Source organism: Ornithodoros turicata, chromosome 4, assembly GCF_037126465.1.
Source record: "Ornithodoros turicata isolate Travis chromosome 4, ASM3712646v1, whole genome shotgun sequence".
Lineage (NCBI taxonomy): Eukaryota > Metazoa > Arthropoda > Arachnida > Ixodida > Argasidae > Ornithodoros > Ornithodoros turicata.
This window is the reverse complement of record NC_088204.1, coordinates 82,344,989-82,370,151: the sequence shown is the minus strand read 5'-3', so window position 1 is coordinate 82,370,151 and position 25,163 is coordinate 82,344,989. Positions and strand designations below refer to the sequence as shown.

Genomic DNA, 25,163 nt, shown 5'->3' with positions numbered 1-25,163 from the left:
GCGTTCGAATAATTGTCCGAATAGGGTCCCTGATGGGATGTTGCAGGGATTATTATCAGAGGAGAGACAGAAACATGGCAAGGTGCGTCGCGTCGTGAGTTTGACTTTCGCTGAACCAGCTAAATGCCTCAAATCAAAAGCAGTAAGAAACATAGACGTTATCGTTGGAGTGAGTTAATACGCCAAGCAGTTCTTCAGTCCAGTGTTATCGGTATACGCAATCGCATTAAAATTAAACACCTCACCCTTTAGCTTGACTCGCAGGTAAACGGGACTCTAGAATTGGTGGAAGCTCGCGAGACAAGCAATATATAGTATCTGTTTTCGCTTTGGAAAGGTATGCCACTGCCTTTCTAAGTTTTTAAGTATTTTAGGTCTTAAGACCCTTTTTGCTTTTTAAAACTTCACGCTCAATGTCCGTAACAGAGATACTAGATAGAAACAAAGAGGACAAACTGAGAAAGAAATATGCAGTGGCCGAAGCTGAACCAAAATGGCAGAAAAAAACGCCTAGTAGGAGTCTGTCCACGTACGCAGCAGCTAAATAAACAGTATCAATAATAATGAGAAAATACCGGGCCCTGAGCACGTACTTGTGGGAAGTCCAAACCATATGGCCACTCGGAGATGTGGGGGACGTCTGTCGGAAAAACGTCTGTCTCCCACGGAGATCCGAATTGCCGGGAAAGGATATCCCCAGGAGCACCACGGGAAGTTTCGTTCCGTTTGGGTATATTTCAAGTTTGACGGTTGCGGATAATGCAAGGGCAGGTATCTACGTGCGCATACTCCCTGTGTTATCCGCGCTCACTTCTAATAGCAACCAGGAATTCGTGCAGGATATTCATTTAACGAGCAATTAGAATTCCGTGGTTGACATATTCATCTAAGATAGATTAATTTCAGTTCTCTGCTTTTTTTTTTTTTTGCTTGTCAAATCCATAACGACGAAGCCTCAGCTCGAGCACAACAACAACAGGACGTAACGTAACAAATCTTCTTGGGGTGTTAGAGGTGCGTGAAGGGTGTTGGGTGACTGTGACACAAAAGTGCTTCAATACCCGAAAGTTACACATTGCTGAAGCATTCGACCATATTGCTTTAGTACATTGCACTATACTTGCATACTGCACTTCGCCGCTCGTCTACACTTTATTATCACCCAAGCCACGCGTTGATGCTCCGACAAATTTCCTTTCAATTCTTGGCAGACCCTCGAATTTAAATTACCCATCTCACGGCCACGTCTAAACTCGATGCTTTTCCTGCATAACGGCAAAATAGGCACTACACTACCGGTCTTTGCTTTGGTCACCTTCCAAGTGGGCACACCCGAGCTATTTTTACACTTTTTACACGTTTTCTGCTTGTTTTCGATTTAAGTGGCAGTATGGACGTGACCTAAAGCTTGCCGAAGACCGAATGCTTTGGGTATAAAAGCCAATGTCAGGAGAGCTGAAGACACCGATTCCCGTTAATCGAGCATCGAAAGGTACATCATGCAGTCCCTGGTAAGTAGATATGTTACATCTTACGCGCTTTGGCGATGCCCTTCGATCTGCATCGGCATTCGTGGCTGAGTTAACAACATGCCCGCCTACTGATTCCAAACTTGCGGGTTCGAAGCCGGTTGAGGACACCATGCAACTGGCAACTTATACCTCTGTCGAGAAACGTTACATGCGGTGTGCTGATGATATTTCGGTGCATTAAGTGGGAAAATTAATCCACAGACGGACCACGGTAGTATCACTTCATGACCATATACTTGTCTCGTATCCGATATACAAATTATTATTATACTCGCCTGCATTTTTGCAGTAGCATATTATCAATTAAACAAAATACCTGCTCAGGGTTTGTGACCGTAGTCTTATTTTTTTTTTCTCGCTCACAAAATCTCACCGTAAAGACCATAAAGAGCATTACACTTAGTGTTCACCAGTGTACCATTTGTTTTTCTGCCTGTTTCTCCGTGTTTTTCGCAGGACGTAATGTTTCACATGAAAACGTAATAACACAACGAAATAAGAAAACGTCACGTCAATCTTCACATTATCTATCTACATACGCGCATTCTTAACATCTGTTTTTAAACAGGAGCATTTAATTTTACCTTTTATTATTTCTTTGCAGAAAGCCCTCGTCTTCTTCGCACTCGTTGCATGCACCATGGCCGTCTACACTGGCTACGGCGTCCCAGCCCTTGCCAGCTACGGCGTCCCAGCTGTAGCCAGCTATGGCGTCCATGCCCCACTCACCACTAGCTACGGTGTGAGCCACGCCGTCCCAGCCTACGGCTACGGTCTCGGCCTTGGAGGCTACCACTACGGTGGATACCCATACGGTGGATACGGTGGATACCCATACGGTGGTCTTTACCTCAAGAAGTAGGCTTCTTTTTGATGGTGAGTTTCAATACTTTGTGCAGTTCTCATTACGAAGGGAAGACGTACAGCTTAAACCGTAATACGTTGAGAGAAGAGAATAAGGACGCCTCTGTTTTGCCCTTTCAGGTCTAACGGCACGCCTTTCAAAGTGATGACCTGGCTTTCCCTTTTGGTTGATGATTGAAGACTACGGATGCTGACACCTTGATTACCTGATTGGATGGCGATAGTCACGTTCCAATAAATTACCCGATAATTGAAACGTTTGTTTGTGGTGCTGTCTCTTGAAGTAATTGGACAAATGCTGAACGATTCATATTTAGTTCGCTCCATTTTATTTTTGCTTAAAATCAACCAACCAACCAGTTTACTCCAGTATCGAAGAGAGGTCATTGGTTCGAAATATCCGCTGCTGAAGAAGTGAATCAATTCCCGTTGCTAACATGATCACCGCCAACGCCGCCGAAACTAGAGGTGAACCATGTTCATGTTCCATGTTCAAACCCACTGTCCAGTGTTGGTCTTTTAGTTGGGTGTTCCTTAGACGCTAATATAGGCGGGGCACTATGTAGTCGGCCCAGGACGCACAGTCCGCCCACAATCAACATGTCGCAGAGAGCAATAAAGCGTCACTAACAAACCAACAATCAATAATTCAGGCGCATCCATACATCTCGTGCGCTGCTGCTTCACGGAGGCGGCACTCTGTGCTCAGTCGAGTACCGCTAGCCATAGAAATCAGACAGATATTCAACATGGCGGCAATTATTGGCGCATGTCATGCCACGTGCAACTCCGTCGATGTCTTCTGATGTTCTTGGAGTTCCTCTTGTCTACCGGTTTGCTACAGACGCTGAAGAACCATACTGTGTGCCTCAATCACAATTGGTGCTTGCTTCATGTGTTGCTTCATGTCCACAGCGTGCTCTCATTAAAGTTCAGCAGGTCCAGAGTGCAGCATTCCATTTCAAGTATATTTATAATTTCCGCAACTCATGCCATCATGCCAGACGTACTTGATGACATCTCTTTCAATTCTCATTCATGGCACACACTTTACCGCTTCGATCTTTCTAAATCTTGGCACACGTTTGAATCAACGCTTATCAACTTGACGGTCACGTCTAGACGGCCTACTTTCGATGTTTTTCCGGAATAAGGAAGAAAAAAAACATTTACATAGTTACACTACCCGCCCTTGACTGGCCAGTTTCCAGGTAGACATACCCAAAATACTTTTCGGTTCCGTTAAGATTTTACAGTTTTTCTTTCACACTTTTACCTTGGTAAGCCTTATACGGTCGTGACAGGAAGCTTGTTTGTGAACGACAAGAAAGGTATACGCTCCCGAGTAGCAGGTCCAGCATGAAGTGCATGGGCTTTCATCTGCTTATTTTTTTTGTCCATCATCATCATCATCATGATCATCACCAGTTTGAGTGTTTCGTTGTGGTGAAGTTCACCATAATTTCATTCTGTAAAGTACGATGCACGTGTACTGACCTCACGGAAGACCCTTGTCTTCCTCACCCTTGTGGCCTGTACTCTTGTCGTGTACAGTGGCGTTCCGACCGTTGCCACCTGCAGCATTCCAGCTGCGGCTAGCTACTGAGTTCAGGCACCGCTTGCCAGCCAGGTACGCCGCCAGTCACGCTGTCCGTGCCTACGGCTATACGGTCTTGGCTATGGCTACGGCCTCGGCGGCTACCCCGGCCTACCCCTATGGTGGCGTTTATCACCTCAAGAAGCGAAGCCTTTTAGGAGGTACGTTGCAATGCTCAAGGAGTAAAAATACGTTTATACAACGTGATAGTCCGAGTGGGACGACGAAAAATTCCTCGGAAATTCACGAATAACGGACTGATAATAGAGTAACAGCCGCATAGAAAATCAGCACCGTGGATGCTGAAACCCAACAGGCTCTGCCTCACTGACAGGCGATCGAATTAACATCAAGTTAAATTGAAAGTCACCAATGTAAAATCCACGCCCAAAGCCTCTCTGCAACGGCGAGAGCCCTTTAAATTGCTGGACGAGTGAAAATAATACGCTCTCGAGACGCTTCCATAGAACCGCGACAAAACCTATATATAGAACAAGATTCTTTCACGTAGCGCCTGTTATCTCACTCTTTCATCTATGCAGTGAAAGGAGGAAGACCGGTAGAGAGAGGAACCTGTACATAACACTGGTGGAAGGTGTTAGCTTTTTATTAACTATTATTCATGCATACCACAACAGGTCTTCCGCCCAGCGCAAACTTCCGCAATGGAATTAAACTTAGCACTCCAATACATGCACGAAGATTCATTGGAATGAAACAACGGAAAGAACAACGGCGTCTTCAAAGCCTTCTCCGATATCCATGGTCCACATCCGAAATATTATTAAGTTGTTTTTCCGCGAATTAGAAAGTCTGGAATCTTTCAAAAGTGATATGACATCCGTGATGTCACCTGTGCAAAGTCACTTGCGGGTAGAAAAGTTCGATCGTGGTTGAGACACTGATCTTGGATTGACTTATATGTGCAGCTCCTGGTGAGTGGTACTTTCCCGCTTGGTCATAGTCGTTATAGATGATTTTCGTGTCAAAAAATTCACTTTTAGTTAGAGGGGACCTGATACTGTTGCCATGCTTGCCGTTGTTCGTCTTCCGACTGCATATGAAAGAATTTAAGTTTACATTACATTTAAGTTACATTACATTTAAGTCAGCAATAAATATATGGCTTACAACTCCGGAATAATAATTAAAAATACAAAAAAAAAACATCACTATGTGCTAAAACCCATGTCACATATCATCGAGTCTACCATCTTTTATTTGAATTGGAGAAGGAACTTTCGCAGCCTCCTGATTTTGATCTTGGCTAACTTCCTTCCTGGATAGCAAATTTCCATGCATCTTGAACAGGCATACTTTAAATGTCTCGTTTTTTTTTTCTTTTTAGCAAGCGGCGTTTGCGTGAATGTTGCTCGAAATATTTTATTAACATAACTATCTAATTACGCAAGGAAGTAACTGAGCTAATTAAACTTTGTTTTTCACTAGCATCATAGCAACGTAAATGTTGAGTTCACTTGAGTTTGAATGTAAGAAAAAGGGAGGAAATTGAATTCGTCACCTGACGAATTCTGCTACTCCCCATAAAGAACCCTTTAAAGAATAAACCCCACAGAAAGTAAAAAGAAAGATGAAAAGATGAAGAGAGAAAAACATCAGCCCTCCCGGTCACCGAACTGTACGTGCACATGCGTAGCTACAACCCCTAGAAGTGTAAGGAATTGCGAGAAACTACAGGAACGAGGAACTCCACGACGCATGGCTACATAGAACGCTGTCCTAAAACAGCGATTCGATATCACTGCTCACTATGAAGTTGACAAGTGCTCATAACGCTGCATCTCTCTCCTTGAGTTCCCATGCACCTATCTTGACAACATCGATGGTTCTATTGTCCTAACGGTCTAGAGCAGACTTCAATGTAGCTCTTTGGGACGCATATCTTGCGCGGTGCATGAGGATGTGTTCCGTGTTTTCCACGGCTCCACACGCGGCACAGCTTGCTGAACTAGCCCTGCCGACTTTATGGAGAAACTGCTGACCATACGGAACGTTAAGGCGAAACCGATAGAAAAGTGTTTGCTAGGTTGAAACGTAAATGTTCTACGTGCAAACTATCGTTACAAGTATGTACGCAAACTTTGTGTGCAAAGGCGACGCAATCGAACTATAATAATGCGGATAATATCTACTCGAAACTATTCACGGCGCTAAAAAGAAGAAAAAAGTAGAAAAGGAGGGACAGAAATTGCAATTTCTTGCTGCGTCAGTATATATCTTAGCTCCATCAAGCCAACTCTCCCACATGACACTGACTTACTTTTCATTTACGTATCGGTACCCTCTCATTAACCGACCGATCAGATAGGAAGACATGCAAATTTAAGGTGAACCGAACACAAGCAAAGGGCGCGTCCTATGCCACGGGGATGAAGTATAGTCGCACGACAGGTGGTCTGATTCCGTGACCTCTTTCCTGGACATTAACTCTATCATTAATAAAGGGACTCTCGTTGCGACCTCGTAATCATCTCAAAGGGCAATTTGTATGAAAATGGCCGCCATTAATCTTGGAGGGTCGTAGGTGGCGCCACTATTGAGTGAAAATAAGGGCGTTGCAGAGGGTCGAGCTGAATTTTGAAGGATCCGGTGCGTATAGGGAACTGTCTGTGTACAAAAAGAAAAAGAACGAGCACGATAGAACGACACACGCTTAATGAGTCCATATATGTTAGTCGTATGATGTGAATTATTCTGGAATTATATAATTCCACTTAGAGCAGTTAATAAGGAAAGTGTTTGTGAACAAGAGAAACATACGTCTTCTAGGTGTCAGAGTGGGTAGTGACGATACCAATGATCATATTTCTTCCATATCTTTGTTACTAAAGAAACCCTTACCCGCAGTGAGCAAAGTTCACACAAGTGGCGCGCGATGAGCTAGATCATATCATCAGGAGACCATTCAACCTATAGCTGAGCTCATTGGCCCCTACGAAGACCGTGTATTCCATCGTCGGGTTCTTCACCTGTTCATGGACTTCTTGTCGTCCTCCAGGTTGCTTTAGAGTCACAAGCTTGCTTCAGACGTAGTGTGTTTTTTATTATTCTTTCTTCTCACGTCTTCTTCATGTTCTGTACCACGCACAATAGTGTAGAGCACCGCACCGCCGCGGTGAAACATCCCCATCTCATCATCATTATCTTGTTGTTGTTGTTCATACAAGTGAACGTGAAAATCCTGTAAAAATCTACCTCACGATACAGTGTATCGGACACCCTGTGTGATTCCAAACCTCCTTGACGATCCCCTTGCTCCTGAGCGCGAACAATCGGCGCGGTAGATTTCAGTGTTGGAACATGTAACCTCCCGAAAGGTATAACTGCTCCACCTTTATTTTTATTTATTTTTTTATGTAAGTGTATTTCGTACTCGGAGACCTGACTCTTTCAATACACCGTACGAATGTCCCTATTACCACTGGAGCGTCAATTAATCACGTGAACCACAATAACGACAAAGAACACACGAGTTCGTTTTCGTTTCCAAATCTCTCCGTTACATCTGTAAAGATCGAACGAATATGATGTATGCTTCGGAGGCCACGAAAATTCGCATGACATTAGATGGATTCTCTCATCAATATTCCCGCCGTGTGGCATTTGCGAAAGAAGCTCAAGGCAGCGTCAGATACTATCCGGATCGACAGTGGTGGGGAGGAACAACAGATACGTATTGTTAAGCAAGGGGAGTTGCTCAAAATTGGGCTACGGGTAAGTGGACAATTTGAATACGGACGAGCCTCGCGAAGTTACAAAGCAAAGTGCACATATAGAATGTCGATGAAGCAACTTTCAGAATGATACCAAACGAACAGGCAACATTCCTGCCTCCAGCGTGGAAACCACGAACATCGTTCGCCAGCCGCTATTCCTTTTAAAATCCAGTATTATCACCTCAGTAGAACAAGAACACTTTAATAAGTGGGCCAGTTTGTATGACATCTTGGACTACCGAGCTGCGGCAGATATGTGCGGTGGAGCGGTGTGGCGTCCTTTTCCCGTTGTCCTTAGCTTAGTTGCCGTAGCTCGGTAGTCTAAGAAGAACAATTTATTTCGGTGGCTGGATTGGAGTATAGCTTATCGGGAGGTTATTTGTCAACTCGCTCGATAACCCAACCATACAAAAAATGAATATAATGATGAACCCTGAAGAGAGTTGTTGGTACATTTCGCTAATTGTGGAGATATATAGCCACAGACGATAGAGAAGGCTGTGCGATGTCCCTGAATCTGAGGAAAACACCGATGGACAAAACAGAGAAACGAACTTGTGGCGAATTCCGCTGGTCGCTGTAGTGCACAAACTGTTATACCACTGTCACGCGGACAGTCTTCAACGACTATTGAGATCAATGACCATTGAAAATGCAGGTAAACGTATCAGAAAACATTGGATCCAATGCTTGTTGAGAAGCTGACGCGTTAGACGCTTGGCGGCGCTACGCGAATTTTAAGTGGTCGTTGGTTTCAATGGTCATTGAAGACTGCCCGTGTGACAGGGTTATTATACATAACCCTTTTCCATTGTAATGTGTGCCTTACCAATGTGTGCTTTACCACAATACCGAAAAATAAATAAATAGGAGGGAAAGTTTCATCAGGCCAAACAAAACAGAAGGCCGCCGATTCTCATTGCTCTTGACTCACGCAATACGAAGATGAAAGAAACATGTCAAACGAGATGAAGCATGTCCGTCCACCCCTTCGTACGCGTATCGGCATCATTGTAACTGTATCGATGTCCATTACTTTTAAGTTATAAGGTGCAAGATCGAGCCAAGTCCAGTAGATACCGTAATGTGCCGGACGAAGAGCGATCGCTACCACGCATCAGACTATATACGAACCTCACCAAAAATGCACGAAAACTATATACGACTTACCTGCGGAGCGAAATCCGCGAAGCGATAGGTTCCACTGCTAGCGATGCGAACACGGCAGCGCCTGTACAACAAAACAAAGAAAAGACTCATCGTCATGTGCACAATGTCCCACGAATTCCACAACCAATTTGTCAAGCCTTCGCCGCGCCGCGTACCACACGAACCCTGCAACCTTGTCCTTCTTACAAGAATTTCCCATTCTTTGGGCATTCCACAAGGGACAGTATAGGTATCGTCCAACGCCCGTGTCCTCAGGAAAGAAAGCCCACTGAGATTTTTCCAAACGATAACCCACTTTCAATCATTCCGTATGAAAGTGACGTTTGAGTCACTGGACAGATAACGTCCGACATAACTTTTGGGCATTATATTTCCTAACTGTTTCCTTATCATGGCCATGCCTGCACGATGCATTTCGATGGGGCTTGCTTATGCGTTGCGCGGTGGGAGATCCGAAGAAGGCGTCATGTTTGTGACGAATGCGGAAGGCAAGTAGTCTGAATTCCAGAAGACCGGGTATAAAAACCTTGGAAGCACCAACGGAGAGCATATGTTCGCTCAGACTTGTGCAGGAAGAAGCAGTCATGGTAAGTGTGTGAAGCTAGTGATGATGTTTTTGTGTGCAGCGTTCGATGGATGGATGCACTGAGTACGACGTGGATGTAGGAGTTGCAGGAGACTAGGAGATTACTGCTCGGAGAGTAATATCGTACTAGTGTACGTGAAACTATTGTCATAAGGGACGCCGCAGTCCCTGAGTTAATTTTTCCCATGCTATCATTCTGGGACATGCGCTGAAATCTCTACAAGTGTCCAAGCACGATTCTTCTGCCGTGCAACGAAGTTTCTGACGCCCTCGGCAGGGTCCGAACCCATAACATTGGGATAAATGTGAGAACGGGTTGCCGACCGATCCACCGACCACTGGTGCAAAACATCGGGTGTCTAAAGTTTCAGCGACAATGCTTGCAGGAAGATGACTAAAGAAGAAAAAAAAAAACGGTGGCCCCCGACAAGATGGAAACCGGTACAAAGACCAAGATGTGTCCCATTGTCGTATCTTTCACTTCGCGCGTTCATCATAATTCATCCCCTCATAATAACCGCTGCGAAGTGGGGTAGGGTCCCCTGGCTACCAGGGGGAAACATGCCATGTCATCATCACTTCTCCATTTATTGTTGTTGTCACTTCGCGTGATTTCTAAGATTTGACGAAGGCAACATGCCGCTGAGTTACACGTGGGGACAAGAGGACGAGCAGACAAACGTACAGTACACGTTTGTTACTTCGTTCCCTTGTCTTCACTCCAGACTCAGGGGCATGCCTACGTAAATTTCATAACAACTCGCTCGCACAATCCTTTTCTGCTCAACGTAAAAAGGACTTGATGGATACAGAGGGCTCACGTCTGGCACTTCCACGATCTTTCGAATAGGAGCACTGTACACGGATAGGAAAACGTATTCCGTCCGGGAACAGCATATCCGTCCACTGAACTTCAGCTAGATTTTCTATCATTGCGAAGGGTGGGTTCGTCCCTTCCATTGTGCATGGGTCTTCAGGTCATGGTTGAAACGACAATGAGGTTTTTTTAGTTTCCTGGCTTCGACCCGCAGTGTCTTCTACTTCACAGACTAGTCTTAAGTAGCCTGCTTGAGCTCAGTGCAGATATAGATAATCACTGAAACATAGATTCGGGTTTCAATGCTTTACCAGCACTCCACAAGCAGTAACGTTTATTGTAGAACAGTAGACTAGCAATGGTATTTCGTACTGTTGCATTCGGTACCTTTGCCCACGGTAACTTCGTATGTGGGACATATTGGCACTCCATGGTGCGTCCAAGATATTGGGACAACATACGATGCGTTCAGCTCTATTTCTACAGAAAGTATCAAATGTTCGTGTTCTAGTTCAGCTCATGTGCCGTTTTCATGTGTTTCGAGTATTTGATCAATCAGCTACAATGTGTTCTTATTATATTTCGCAAGTTTGATTTTCGAATTTGTGAGCTTAGATTTCAAATTTGATCTCGCAAGACCTTCTGCGTGCCAACGGTTAATCAAGTTCGGTACCAACACCTCGTATTAGACTCCGTTGATTTGGGTGTAACTTTTAAAACCCTTGCATTGCAGAAGGTGATCGTGCTCATTGGCCTAATTGCCAGTGCCCTAGCCGGCAACATAGGCCACGTCGCTTACCATGCTCCTGCTGTTGCTGTCGCACGTCCAGCGGCCGTTGCCACCACTACCTACCACCACGCCCCAGCTGCTGTTGTGGCCGCCCCAGCTGCCGTGGCCACCTATCATCATGCTCCAGCCGCAGTGGTTGCTGCGCCAGCTGTACACTACGCCCCACAAGTTACTAGCTACGTCTCCAGGCCTGTAGCCGTCTCTGCTCCAGCTGTTACCTACAGCGCACCAGCTGTCGCTGTGGCTCACCCAGCTGCTGTGGCCACAAGCTATCACCATGCTCCAGCCGCTGTCGTCGCTGCTCCAGCAGTCTACTACGCCCCACGGGTAACCAGCTACGTTTCCAGGCCCGTAGCCGTAGCAGCCCCAGCTGCAGTGTCCACCACTTATCATGCCCCAGCTGTTGCTGTTGCCGCACCAGCTGTCGCTGTCTCCCGGCCAGCCGCCGTAGCCACCACCACCGCGGTTCACCATGCACCAGTTGTTGCTGTAGCCGCTCCTGCCGTTGCCTACTATGCACCAGCAGTTGCTGTAGCTCGTCCAGCTTCCTTTGCTGTGGCTGCTCCAGCTGTCGCTTATCACGCTCCCGCTTTTGTTTTCTCTCGCCCAGCTGCCGTAGCCACTACTGCATACCACCACGCTCCAGCTGCTGTCGTGGCTGCTCCAGCTGTGTCAACCGTCAGCCTTGGCCACCATGTTCTCGGTGGATACAACTACGGCCTCAGCGCGTACAAGATCCACACGAAATAAGGAGTACTACTTTATCCATATCACTTGCAGTGTGACTGAGGAAGTACCTTACATGTGCAAGTGATCATAGAAACAGCGCACACATTCCTCACGGACTGTGTTGTATAGACAAGAAGCTATTTATGGTTGACTTCAGGCAATCAATATTTACCATTTCTACTAAAAAGTATTTAGAAGATCAACTACACAAATAAAAGTATGAATGACCCAATACATCTGTTGACTGATGCCCCTCTATGTTTAATTGCATCAACCACTACAACGCATTAATACTTCTGTGACTACTCAGACTATTTAGCCGCCACGATATATACAGGGACAAGGGCACTGCCAAACTATAGCGTTTCTACCTAAATGTCTTTTCGAAATGGTGAAAACGGTAAAGATAGGCGTTGCTAGCCTGTGTGTTAGTTTGGGACGGATATCGGAAGCCAGGTTCCAAGGACTTATCTCTTTACAGAAGCGCACTTGTCGCCATCTGCTAAGTGTTTAAGAAAGCATCGTACAGAGACGCAACGAAGTTCTGTCAGTTCAGTTAAGCTGTACTTCACGGCTTGTATACTGGAGTAAAGATGGCGCCACCTGACGGAGCGGATGGCGCACGCTGAAGGTGGCGTTACTAGCGGCTTTACTTTCACAGGGGTGCAGTCATGTAACAGACAGTACATTTCTGTTGCTGCCAAATGCATGCCAAGTGGGATGCACTAAGACGGTCAAAGCGATAGACGGTAGACGGTCAAAACGGATTGCGACAGTTGCTATGTCGTTTAAATAGAAACTCCCCGTATATTTTTATCGCTCGCATATCTTCATCGCTTATAAATAAATCGGCACTATCGCTAAAAACACCCCTAGGCAATTGTGGACGTCGCTGGCAGCCTTCCAAGGTTTTCAAATGGAAAGACCCTACAGGGAGCCCCAATTGACATGCAACACCAGCAACGTTTTCATTTTTAAATCGGTATTCTAAAGTAGTGACTCTGCGACTATGAATATCAAGCAGCCTTTTACCCAGAATGAGGTCAAGATTGGCAATGAAATACAGTTATTCTTTAATTAGTTGCTACGCTGTGACGATTTAGAAAACGTGTACTGCTGGCGACAGAACGCTACCAACAATACTTTAGCTGTTCTGTCCCTAGGCACGTACTATGTGCATTTTCCATTCGACGCATTCCCGTAATATATCATCAGACCTAGCATTTACCTCCGAATCTACTGCAGTTGAGGTGAGGTTAAGTCTCATTTCCCCATGCCATTGTGCCCGGCGTTGTGGCCGAGTGGATGTTCTCGTTCCTAGCATAGGTCAGAGTTTTGCTAAAGACAGTAAGTTAAAAAGGAATAAAGCCCCTACATAAGGCACATACCACACAACAACAGAGGTTGTGGGAGAGGCGATGTTTCTGTATATGGGTGTGCCTTCGGCAAATATATTTTTTGTTTGTCTGTCAGTGCTCTTCGTGATCGCCTCTTCTTTGCGTTCCCTGCACTGGTGCATTTTATCGCTTTTAACATGCTAAAGTGGCCATGGATGGATGGATGGATACTGTGGCTTTTCCCCTTGGAGCGGGCGGTAGCTTGCGCCACCTAGCCTATAATTGACACATTACTGAGATGAAATTACTTCGGATGATCAGAATTAGTTCACGCTGCCGGTGTTTGCATTGAAGACAACTACATTATTCCTATGCCACCAATCATTTAGTCAGTCCTTTGTACTTTGTACTGATTTGAGGTTAACTTCGCCCCTATCGTTTCGGAAACCCAGTGCTTCCCATAAGGTCACATCGCCCTGCGTCGGCTGAATACCTTTGCATGGCACTATGACATGCTCCGCAGTCTCCTCTTCTTGTCCACATATACCGCATGTTTTATCTGACCATTGAACGTTCGTGTAGCGCCATCTAGCGTGTGACGTGTCAACTTCTCGAGGAGCATTGGATCCAATGTACCGTGACAGGTTGACATGCTAAACGCTGGGTGGCGCTATGCGCGTGTTAAATGGCCATTGGCTTCAATAATCTTCGAAAACTTCCCGGGTAAGGTTGACATTAGGGTAAGTGCCTCACCCGAACAAAGAAATCAGCTCGATGGCTGCTGTCGACGGTGTAGACTGCGATAGTAAACGACGGACAATGGTCATGTTTGTCAGCCGATGGTGATATTAATAGCTGACGCAATTCATGAAGGAGCTCTTGCTTTTGACGATAATGGCGAAGACGTTGTTGACGACCGTGATAATAATACCTCGTTGACTGACCCTATCTCTACGTGGAGTCGTCCATCTTGAGACCATTAGATCAACTAGGGCGGCAACTTCAGATCTCATATGTATTCATCAATATCGGTGATACTCAATCATCCCTTACGGCAGCGCGGACTAGCTTCCACTCCTACTCTTATCTGTGAAACCCACAATAGCAAAGTTTTTCGCGTCACCTGCATTGTCGAACACGTGCAACTTTTGCCAATTGTTCATACAGTTACTGTCGTGTTAGAGAGAGACGGAAATAGAAAAATTAACACTATGCCAATGAAAAAAAAAAAAAAAAAAAGAATACGAACGGACTAGCGAACTGGTGCTCCCAACCTGGGGGCTTAATTGCTTCATCGTCGTTACGGTCGTTACAAGCTAACGAGTGGCGGGGAATTCAAAAAGGCGGGCGGGAAATTTAAAAAGGTGGGCACGTGATAAAACACGTGCATAGCGCTCTTCGCGCGATACGTGAAGGCCGTGGTTCACGTCACGCGCAATGTGTCACGTGTCCACCTTTTTGAATTTCCCGCCACTCGTTAGCTTGTAACGACCGTAACGACGATGAAGCGATTAAGCCCCCTGTTTAGCTCATACTGGCAGATATTCGAAGAGATGTCAATGCCAATTGAGGATCTTGGATTTTTCCTTATCGCTTTACGGATTTGCCGGACACTAACTGATGGGTTTCAAGTGCACATTACTGGGCACGCGGCTTTTCCAGAATAAATGTTTGGCTCCACGATTTAGTCGCTGATACTAATATGTGGGGATGAGAAATGTTTGATTCACGAGGTATCGACATCAATATACAATATACAGTAGCATCTGAAAATAGGCAGGACTCCACTTGTTGCGGATTTTTTTTTTTTAATTCAGTGTTAGCGCCGCGAAGCAACTGTGGCTATGAGCGGCGTACAGACGTGGAGAGATGGAGAGAGTACAGCAGGAAAGAGTAGGGGACAGGAGGTTAGTATGCGTCCTGGGCCGACTTCACGGAGGACTGTGCCGACATTCGTCTGGAAAGTCTTCGGAAAACCCAGGGAAAACCTGAGACAGCATAGCCGGTGACAGGATTCGAGCTCGTGTCACCTCCCAGTCTCGTCGTGGATGTTGCGGATTAAAGGGGGTCGACGTGTGGGTCTCGTGGTCAGGGGCCCATATTCGCCATTTTTGCTTTTCGATTTTAGTTCATTAAAACCTTTTCCTCTTAGAAGCGGAGCGCGCGCCTCGTTCTTCCTTTACACCACTCATGCACTACAGCTCTTCACGAGAGCTCCTCTGTTTTTTTTTTTTTTTTTGAGTACCATAAAATGTGGCGTTCTTTACGCCCGACATTTACGGCACGAAGGTCCCCTGGCTGAGTAACTCGCAGGGGTTACAAAACAGGCAGCGTTATCAAAAGACTTCCTATTGAGTAAGCATCCCCTGAGACATCGACCAAGAACAGAGCGGCGAGCGGCTCATTTGCATACGCTCATTAATTAAATAACGCTCCTAACTTTTAAATCTTGCTTCGGACACTTTTGGAACCTCTGTTCCGATCGAGCCGATCGAAACATTCAACGGAAGATGTTCCACACAACAAACAAACAGACAGACAGACAGACAGACAGAAAAGCGTGAGGCCACGACCATCTGCCCGCTGGGACATTGCATCATCGCCGGTCAAGACTGGTGTAGAGGAACACCACCTCCTCTACAGGTCTTTCGCTCAGATATCCCTCCGCCAATTACGTGTTCATCCGCCTGGTTCACACACCGGGGGTGAAAGAAGATCACGAACCGCCGCAAAGCGTGCCTCTATCGTGATGATGATGATGACACCGAAGCGTCTCTTCTGTGTGTTCCTTATCTTCCGTCATCCCCACGTGTGAACCAACCAGGTGAACGCGTAAATGGCGCAAAGAGCGTGCTGGTACGCTGCTCCGCGCAAGAAACACGTAAACCGAAACCAATTAATTACTTTAAAAACCACTAAGTGTCGACGCGGGTTTTTTCGTGGAATATTTTTCGCTGGAGATCCCGGTCGGTAAAACAAAGGTTCCGAAAGCGTCCGAAATAAAATTTAAAAGTTACGAGTTTTATTAATGAGCGTATATGCAAATGAGCCGCTCACTAGTAAAGAGGAACCACTTCGATAGTGCCACCTGTTTACGAGTCATGGAACACCCGGAGTATATTGCCCACACTTGCTATTCTAAACCCTAAAGCTCTCTTACCAGCAAAACAGAAGGAGAACGTGAGAATGGCGTCTTGCTGACGCCATTCTTCTTTTATGGCCGCAACGGGCCACAATCAGGTCGTGCGTAACTCTATGGGCGCGTATATCTGGGTGCGTATGGAATTCAGGCGACATCTTTTGGCCACAACGAAAAGTGTCACCATCTCAAGTCCACTGGTGTGTCTGGGTGTCTGCACCTAACAGCCAAGTTCACATAGATACTGAACTTGAGTGATATAATTATGAAAATCTGAATGATTAATAATCGTTTAATGTGCAAGTATTGTCATTATGTCGTTCGTTTTGTTTTTATTTTAGCGACAAGTCCAAATCGTAGTCGACTGATGAGTAGATTACGTCATTGCGTCAGCCGTAAGTATATGCTGCGTTCTTTTTGCTTGCACACCTTGCACCCACTGCAAGAGGGCGTTCTTTTCAGAGAGTGCAATCGCCACCCCTGCACCTTCGCGTTCGTTTCGAGGCTCCATTTCTGCACCATACCTAGAAACGGCTGCACCGTCGATTGAATTGGTGCACGGGTGCAGGGCATGACGAGCAGAGCAGACCACGGTGGTGTGTGGTGGTGGTGGCGTGCTTTTTCCGAGCGATCTGCCTGCCTGACGACGGGCCCAGTGACATGGCGGTCGGTTTGGAGTTTTTGCGAAAATTGGAAAGCCGTTGTCGAGGCATGTTATACAGCATGTGCGTACCGTGGTACAGCTCCGCTCAACCTTAATAATAACATTGGAAAAAAATGTGGTCTCGTTCCCCAGCGCGGTTACAGCAACCCTTGGAGGCCATGAGGAAATCTTGATTGAACACAATTATTCCTTTAGTTTAACGCGAGGATTTTGTTCACTTAACATTCCTCCCAGTGCTCCAAGGGTGGCTGTTATCGCGCTGGGAAATGATACTAAATTTTTTCTAGTGTTATTATTAAGGTTGACCGGAGCTGTACCGTGTCGCAAAACAATTAAACCCTTTTTAGCGGTGTAGCTCTTCGTCGCATGCATGGTTCGCAGTTGGTGCAGTTCTTGACTACACAAAGTTTTGGCGGCAGTTATGCTGTCATACTGTTCGCTTTCTCTGAACAGTACATGGTCATAAATTGTTATTTCGTGAGGCAAGATGGCAAACGAAACATACACACGTATACGGATCAAGCAGTCTGGAACCGTGCTTTCGGTACCGCATCGTTTCACGACGTGCGCAATTGCTTCTTCAATGATGGACAACGTTGCATCTTCTGAATCGAACTTAAAGACCGATAGGTCTGGGATGTAATGGGAGGAGTATAAGGTCTGTGAGGGCAGGGACCGGAACCGAACCGATAACCGCTTGGAACCGAAATTATTTCGGGAACCGTTACCGGTACATAACCGAAAATTCTGGGCACCCATGAACCGAAACCGTAACTGCAATTGAAAAATAAAATTCCGGTTACCGGTTCGTAACATAAGGTTTACATGTAGAAGCATACTGGCAAGCGAAAGTAATACGTCTGCAACTTCATTGTTAGGGGAACGCACGCTGGCATCGACAGATTATCGTGTAGGCGATACTGGAATATTGTAGAAAATCGTTGGTTGGTATTTCAGCGCGTTGACAGTAGACTAAACTCGAACCTGGTCACTCGCCGCCGCGGCCCGTCAACGGGTGGTGGCGCTAGTGGTAATGGAAGAGCTCGCCGTTGGCAGCTTTGGGGGAATGTGCGTCCTGGGCCGACTTCTAAGGGAACTGTGCCGACAGCCCGTCAACGGGCACTTCGATAAAGCTTTGTTTTCGTCAGCATGGTCTTTATCAAACTCATGCCCAATAAGCGTTGCTCAATGCTACACTGAAAGTCGCCCATGTGCGATGAGTTTCATACTATACCGGGTTGGTGCAGCTTGAACAGACACATCTATCGGGCGGCGATCCAGGATTTTAGTACATAATGTGTTTATACGCTATAGTAGACCCGCTGGGGTTCGAACCGAGGACCGTCCGGCGGATACTTTATCCCTCGGCTATTAACGCAACGGAGATTCAGCAACGTATACCATGCTATCGACCAAGCTTGATCACGGTGTATGATAAGCTAGACAAATTCTGTGTTACCCAGCCCTTTGTCAGCGTGATCAAGTTTGCTTAATTTTTAGTGATGAGAGGCCCGGTGTAAGACGGTGGTGACGTTTTCCAACCAATCTTCCAGTGACGTGCCAAATAAGACGCAAAAATCTGGGCTCTCCTCGGCGCATAAAAAATTCAAACATGAAAAGTATCATATTATCTTAAGTAAGTAAGTAAGCATCTTAGTTTTTTAGCGAATATTCGTGACAATATTCATGTTGATGTGATGTATCCCCTGCGCAATCGTCCCACTTCACATGCTGGGGCGAATCCTCGAACTTATGATAGTATGATATCACGTAGACGGAACTACGAAGGCGTTTACGGCGGCCTTTGTGGCCCGTTACATTCTGGGAGCTAGGGTTCGCTCGAAGAAGGGCTCATCTCTTTTTCCAGGTAGCTTCCCCCAAATTTACCCAGTGGGTGACGACAGACATTGAGGAAGGTGAGGAATCTCTCTCTCTGAGTCAGCCCGTCTTTGTCCTATAGAAGTGCATAGTTGCGGCATGCCACTGCTGCCGTGTTACTAGTACCGTGCATTCACACGAGCGACATCCTCACGGAATATTCTAGTGGAAGAAAAAGCAAATACACTGCTTACAGAGACGAAGTTCCGTCCCGTGTTATGTGAGCATTCGCACGGTGCAGAATTTCGGGCGTGGTGTACTGTGCATTTAGCAGACGACACTTGGCAGACGACACCGTCATCGTGTTTTCCTGTCGTCTGCTACGGAATATCTTGTGGCTGTGTAGCAGGATATTCCCCACGGTTAGCAGTGTACGTTGTGGCGACCGCCTCACGGCTCCCAGAGCCGGCGGTCCCACACCCGGGGCCGTTCCACCCACTCGCCACCAGAAGGAAGTGCAACCAACTCAAAAGGAAGAATGCAATCAAACGTTTAATGACATACCTCACCACGTACAAAGCCTTACCGAACACACTGCCGCAATGCCCAATGCTCGGAGTCGGAGTGCCCCAAAATCCTACGGTGGTCCCCTTTTAAGGAAAAGAATCCTCGCGCCCAGTAACACTTCGAAGAGCGGCACGTGCAATCACAGATAACGATAACATATCACCGGCGTGGTGACGGAAATAACGAAAAGCAGATAACCCGCACATGATAGTTCCCGACTGCGTGACGAGACAACAAATTCGCAGGGAAAGTTCTGTTTCCCACAACGTGAAGACACGACTTTGAGCGCTCACGCTCACGTGACAGCAGAAAGCTATGACGCTTTTCGCATCTTCCGCTTCTGGGGGAATGTCGCACGTGTAAATACACGGTTAAAATGAGCTACAAAATTTCTTCTTTTCTCACGACATGCACTTCAGAGCCCTGTCCATACGTCACGTTGTTGTTTTAGGCTGGAGACACATGTTCGCGGCATCCGAAAATAAACCGGTTTCCTTATTTCGGTTACCGGTAACCGTAACAATAAAGCGGAGAAAGCCCGTAATCGAAACCGAACCGCATTTGCAGATTTGGAGAGGTGAACTGTAACCGAACCGATATTTGTTTCCGTTTCAGACCCTAGGGGTACGGAGGTTATGCCTCCAGTGCAAGAAAATGTAACCTCGGCAGGAACCTCCAGTTGTCCGTCTATACCTTTACAAGTGAACTGCTGGTACACTGTCGCGGGACGCGCCTTGCACACTTGGACCTCGATAGAGACAATCCTCATTCCGCCCCACCTATAATACTAGGTCTCCGAAAGGAAATCAATCATGGTATCACTCGTCCTCCCGGCGAATAAATAACGCAGACGTCGCTTTCACCCCATAAACACTTTCCTCCAGAACCGGTTCACCAGGCCTGCTGCTGATTCGTATCTCGGTCCGGAAAGCACCGTCTTCGATCAAGACTAACCTCCTGTCGCCGTGAGATTCGCTTCTATTAGCCGAATCTATCAAACGGAATCGATATAACGGTTATCCACGCCCAGGGTCATAAGATTGTGTGTCTTGCAATGCATGCACTTTCGCAGCACTGGAACTGCAATGCACTCAGAAGTGACAGATCACACGACACCGGTAGAAAAGGAACAAAGCGGTTTTTGACGCTGTTGTCAAACTGACGTCATGTCTGTCTTTCCTTTTTCCAGATTTTTTTTTTTTGCTTTACATTTTGCGGAACGAATGTATAGAGGAAGAAGCACGTTCTACCTGTATAAAAAATAAATATGATAGGACAATATACGCCATAGTTATAGTTAGGTCATCTATAAATTAATGATGGCAATTGATGTTCTGAGGCTGGAACAAATAGAAGGGACAAATACATACAAAGCCTCAAGTGCCTAAGAAATTAATGATGCACTGGATCGGTAATCCAGAAGATGTGGGTTCGAGTACTACAGCTGGCTAACCTTTTCAGTGACTTCCTTCTTTCATTATTTATTAATAGTTGAGAAATATTCTTTATCGTGACAATGATTAGTACATGTTGTATGCATTGCTGAAGACGACAATGATCCGACATCACTTGCCTCCCCCTCACGTGACGAACATCTCGCTCATATCATTCTTATCTAGTTCCATGTAATAAACACATCGTCAACCTGCGTCGCTGTCTCGTCTTCCACAGTACAAAAAGCGCTGCGCGTATTCCCACATTTTATCCGTCAACGACACTGAATTTCTATTACCATCATATCGCAAAATTGCGCTCGGGTACCTGGGGTATATACCGGTAACCGCGCTCATCAATGGTTTGGGCATACATGTGATTTACTGCATATTAAAGGTTCTTACACTGATCGTTCTGGAGTTTAACTGACGTGTTCATCATTTGGCCCGGCATGTCGCTCACGCACCATAAAACTTCAACACAACAGGGTCATTGATGTATCGGGGTTAGGTACTTCAATCGCACATCCGCTCACATCGACAGCAAACCGTTCAGGAAGGGCAGCAAAAAAAAGAAAGAGAAAGATTTCAACCTTCCCTTCTCAGATCTTTCAACTGTATTTGGGCAGCCTCTGCTGGTTCCGTCACGCAACCTAACCCTCAATCCGACATCAGATCACACAAACCGTTATTGGCTATTTCGGATGTGTCTGTCTTCAATGACATACTTCGTGAAAAGCACGACTTGAAGGAAAGTGATATGAATCGTGCGACTCTGTCGATGCGTGAAGGTGAATGATGCTCGAAGCTTCAGCGAGTATATCCGTTAGAACACCGCAACCATGATGAAATCATAAACAGTGATGAATATTTTGACGTCTGTTCAGGAACTGGTATACGTATTGGCGTTAGAGGCCACAGCAGCATTTCTGGCTAGAGTGCCGAATGTAGTTGCTGTTGCTCCGAATGCCACGCCGACCACACCATTCAACCTGTTGACCTTAAAGGGTCGACTATTCGAAGACTTTACTTCAGGAAGCAGAAAGTAGCACGCTTTGTAACGCGGTAAAACAAAAATATAAAGTCGTGACGAATGAACCGCAAATACGTCGTTACTGCACCAAGAAAAGCAAACTGAAACTGGAAACACACCACTGAGAACAAACCAAAAGCGACACAGAGAAATTCTCGAAAAGATGCTACAGAACGCGGACACGTAACGCGAACTGCAACAGATATAGTGACATGAAGAGTAACTATATAATTAAAGGTGTGGCGGGGGGATATGTTTAATGCAAAGAAAAAAAAGAGAAGGGAAAGGTTAGCCATGATGTAGGCTCGCTATTCCCAAAAGCTAACAAACAAACAAAAAGATAAAAGCAACAGAGACGCAGAAAATTATGGAAAAATACCGAAAAAAAAAAAAACAGCTCCTTCACTAATCGTTGTGCAGACAGTCGTATAGGACATATCAGAGAGTGCCCAGGAGTTGAGGTTCCCGAAAAGAATCGTAAAAGTGGCATTTGTAAGCTTCTGCCGTGAAACGACCAAATACACGGGTGCAGGGATTTCGCTATATACGAACCCCTGAAATTTCTGAGACTGCCTAATGCAGCTCAGCTACCAACGCGTATGTACCCACAAACATGTATGCATATGTCCCCCTCCCAGAGGTTGATTTCTGGGGACTAATGCAAGGGTCAGAACACGTTTCAGGAACTTTGGACGTCATATATATATATATATACTTCTTCATATATACCTTTCGCGACGCCAGGGTGTGCCAACGCGGGACAGCTGGATGTGCGTCCCGTTGGACGTCCGGTTACAGCTGTTGTTTGCTTTTGACAGCTCCAGGCCGCCAGGTAGCGCCAGCGCACGTTAACCTGTTTTGTTCCCCGTAGGTCTTCCGGTTTGCGCCGTTTGTATGCAAACAGTGAAATACCCCCTCGTGTCCACGATTATTATTACAGTTACGAGTGAGTGAGTGAGCGAAAAAGAAAAAAATTGAGAAAATTGGCACCACCAACGTGGAAGGAGGCTGCACCATACCTCGTAGACAACTCAGAAAACATACCAATAGTCACACAAAGTCAGAACAGAGAAAAAACAAAACAAAAAAACACAGTAATGGAAACAGAGGAACAAAAGTCAAGACTTATCGTCGGCACCAATATCATACAGGAACGAGACCAAGGCGCCCAGCGCAACCAGACTTTCATGCGGGGTTCGGGCACCGAAAAACCGTAGATAACCCAAGAGGGCGACTGTCCAGGGCCTCGAGCGAGCGCTGAAGTTTCGATCGGACATCAGAGTATCGCGTGCCCAACACCAGTATGTGCTCCGAACCCTCGAGGGCGAGTAAGTATTCTATGATAAGGTTCTTAGGAAAGTTTTGGTCATTGTGATATTTAATGCTGTACTAGCAATGCGCCCTTACCATTATCGTGGTAAGAGAACCTACGTGCCCGGTTCCTTTTGCCAAGCTATATACACTGTCGGTTTCTGCGCATGGCTCCCATACCTTGAGGAAAATATAAAGGCAAGTTTACGTCAGTGTCCCACGCACGTTATCGTGGAATCGAATTGAAAAAGTGCAACTTTCTTACATCTCGTGCGACCACCGCGGTGGAGAAAGCCAAGTCCCTAATTGATGAGCATTAGATTTCAATGCGAGATAGCGGCGTTGTTTTGGTGCCTTCCCAGACAAATCGTGCCTAACGGATATATTGGTCATTGTTCACCACGTGACCCACTCATAGGTGGAAAGGTCTCGAAGATGGGTTTTCTTTCCCTCTCTTGGTGTATATAAAAGCAGAAGGAAGGGCAATGAGGCGGCACAGTGCTGGTTTCCGGTTCTTCTTCATCTCGTCTAATATAGGTTCCAACGGCTTCAGAGATGCGCGCTCTGGTAAGTCGGACGCAACCGGATGCAATGAGGATGACTTTGCAGTTTTGCGGTAGCTTTGCAGACAGTCATGTCGGTGTTGTAATTTCAAAACGTTCGCCAAATTCAAACTTTTACGCGGTAAAACTTATAAAAGTTTGTGGTTGTTCGGCTTACATATGCATTACCATAGACGGAGAGTTTCAAATCCGCAGAAGGTAGCTGGGGCACAATGCTCCCCCCCCCCCCTCCTTTCTGGTGCAAATGTTTCAGGCTACGGGGTATACTCGCCCCCGCTTCATGCACAGAAGTGTGTGGGACTCCGTGTTATTAGGCAAAATTTTGCAAAATTTTAATGTTCATTCGCGTGAAGCATGCGATTTTTCGGATATCCCTCGTAACGTCTTGCCTTGAGCGTCGGCGGGTATACTTTTCCGAGGGGGCCTGCCCCTTCCCCTAGGAATGTTCCGGGGGGAGAGGCTCAGGCCCCCAATAACCCACGCAGTCGGCGCCTATACGGCAGTATTACACATTCTCTTATTCCTCTTCCTCACTCCTTCCATACTTTCGGAGATTCTTGGCAATAACTTCGGGACTTTGCAGATAAATATTGCCGTGTTTGAGGAATTGACCTTTGTCGTTCCGACTGTTCTGTGTCCCTGAGCTCCTGTCTCGATATGTGCTGGTTTATCTGCCCCCTTTCCACCCAAACAGTATAGCTTTTTGTGCACGCAGCTGAATGATTGCCCTCTCTGTCGATGTGCCTCCTCTTTCAAACTTTCATATTCTCTCAGTCATTATTTCCCTCTTCCAATTCTCTGATTCCCCTCCCCTCTTGCTTTTGGACTCGCTCACTCAGTCGGTATTTCTCATGAAAGATGGAAGTCACTGAAAAGGTCAGCCAGCTGTAGGACACGAACCCACATCTTCTGGACTACCGGTACAGCTTAGCTCAATTCGTAGAACCCTAGACCTGTAATCCAGAAGACGTGGGTTCGTGTCCTACAGCCTGGCTAACCTTTTCAGTGACTTCCATCTTTCACCATTAATTTCTTAGGCACTTTGAGGCTTTGTATCTATTTTCCCTTTCTATGTGTTCCCAGCCTCCGAACATCAATCTCTCAGGTATTTCTCATGACGAGAGGTAGCAACCCCTTTGCTTACTTCCCAAAAGAGCATGTTTATTTCGTATGTGATTCGTCTTCGCACTCTTCTTTGTATTCTGAAGTGTTCTTGTGTCGGGAGATTAGTCTTGTTAGGAAACCTTTGATAACTTGAAGGCAGTTTTCCCCCTCTTTCGAACAGCCGCACCGTAACATTTGATGTAGTATTTGTCCATTGGCCATTTCTCCACATACGTCTCGTTTCATTGGACGTATTGGAATTCGTTTATGAGACATTCCCAGCATTGTAGCAAGTACCAAAGGCAAGCCTTACAAGTACATCTACTAAAAATTATACGCGATAGAGCAAGGTCGACTGTTGGCAACGGTGGC

At 46.1% G+C, this 25,163-nt stretch overlaps 3 protein-coding genes across 3 annotated transcripts in view; 2 read left to right on the top strand and 1 right to left on the bottom strand.

The window, feature by feature from the left end:
* Positions 1-25,163, bottom strand: part of LOC135392146 (uncharacterized) — a 188,139-nt gene that overhangs the window by 59,419 nt on the left and 103,557 nt on the right. Inside the window, exon 2 of the mRNA XM_064622838.1 lies at positions 8,901-8,961. Within this exon, the coding sequence (XP_064478908.1) occupies positions 8,901-8,961 (61 nt within the window). The remainder of the gene's footprint in view (positions 1-8,900; positions 8,962-25,163) is intronic.
* On the top strand, positions 1,402-2,656 carry LOC135393559 (glycine-rich protein-like). The gene is made up of 3 exons (XM_064623969.1): positions 1,402-1,511; positions 2,137-2,408; positions 2,517-2,656. The coding sequence occupies exons 1-2, from the start codon at positions 1,500-1,502 to the stop codon at positions 2,392-2,394; spliced, it is 270 nt and encodes an 89-aa protein (XP_064480039.1). The 5' UTR covers positions 1,402-1,499; the 3' UTR covers positions 2,395-2,408; positions 2,517-2,656.
* On the top strand, positions 9,315-11,991 carry LOC135392144 (cuticle protein 16.5-like). Its single transcript, XM_064622836.1, has 2 exons — positions 9,315-9,487; positions 11,037-11,991. Exons 1-2 carry the CDS (start codon positions 9,380-9,382, stop codon positions 11,841-11,843), a joined length of 915 nt encoding a protein of 304 aa, XP_064478906.1. The 5' UTR covers positions 9,315-9,379; the 3' UTR covers positions 11,844-11,991.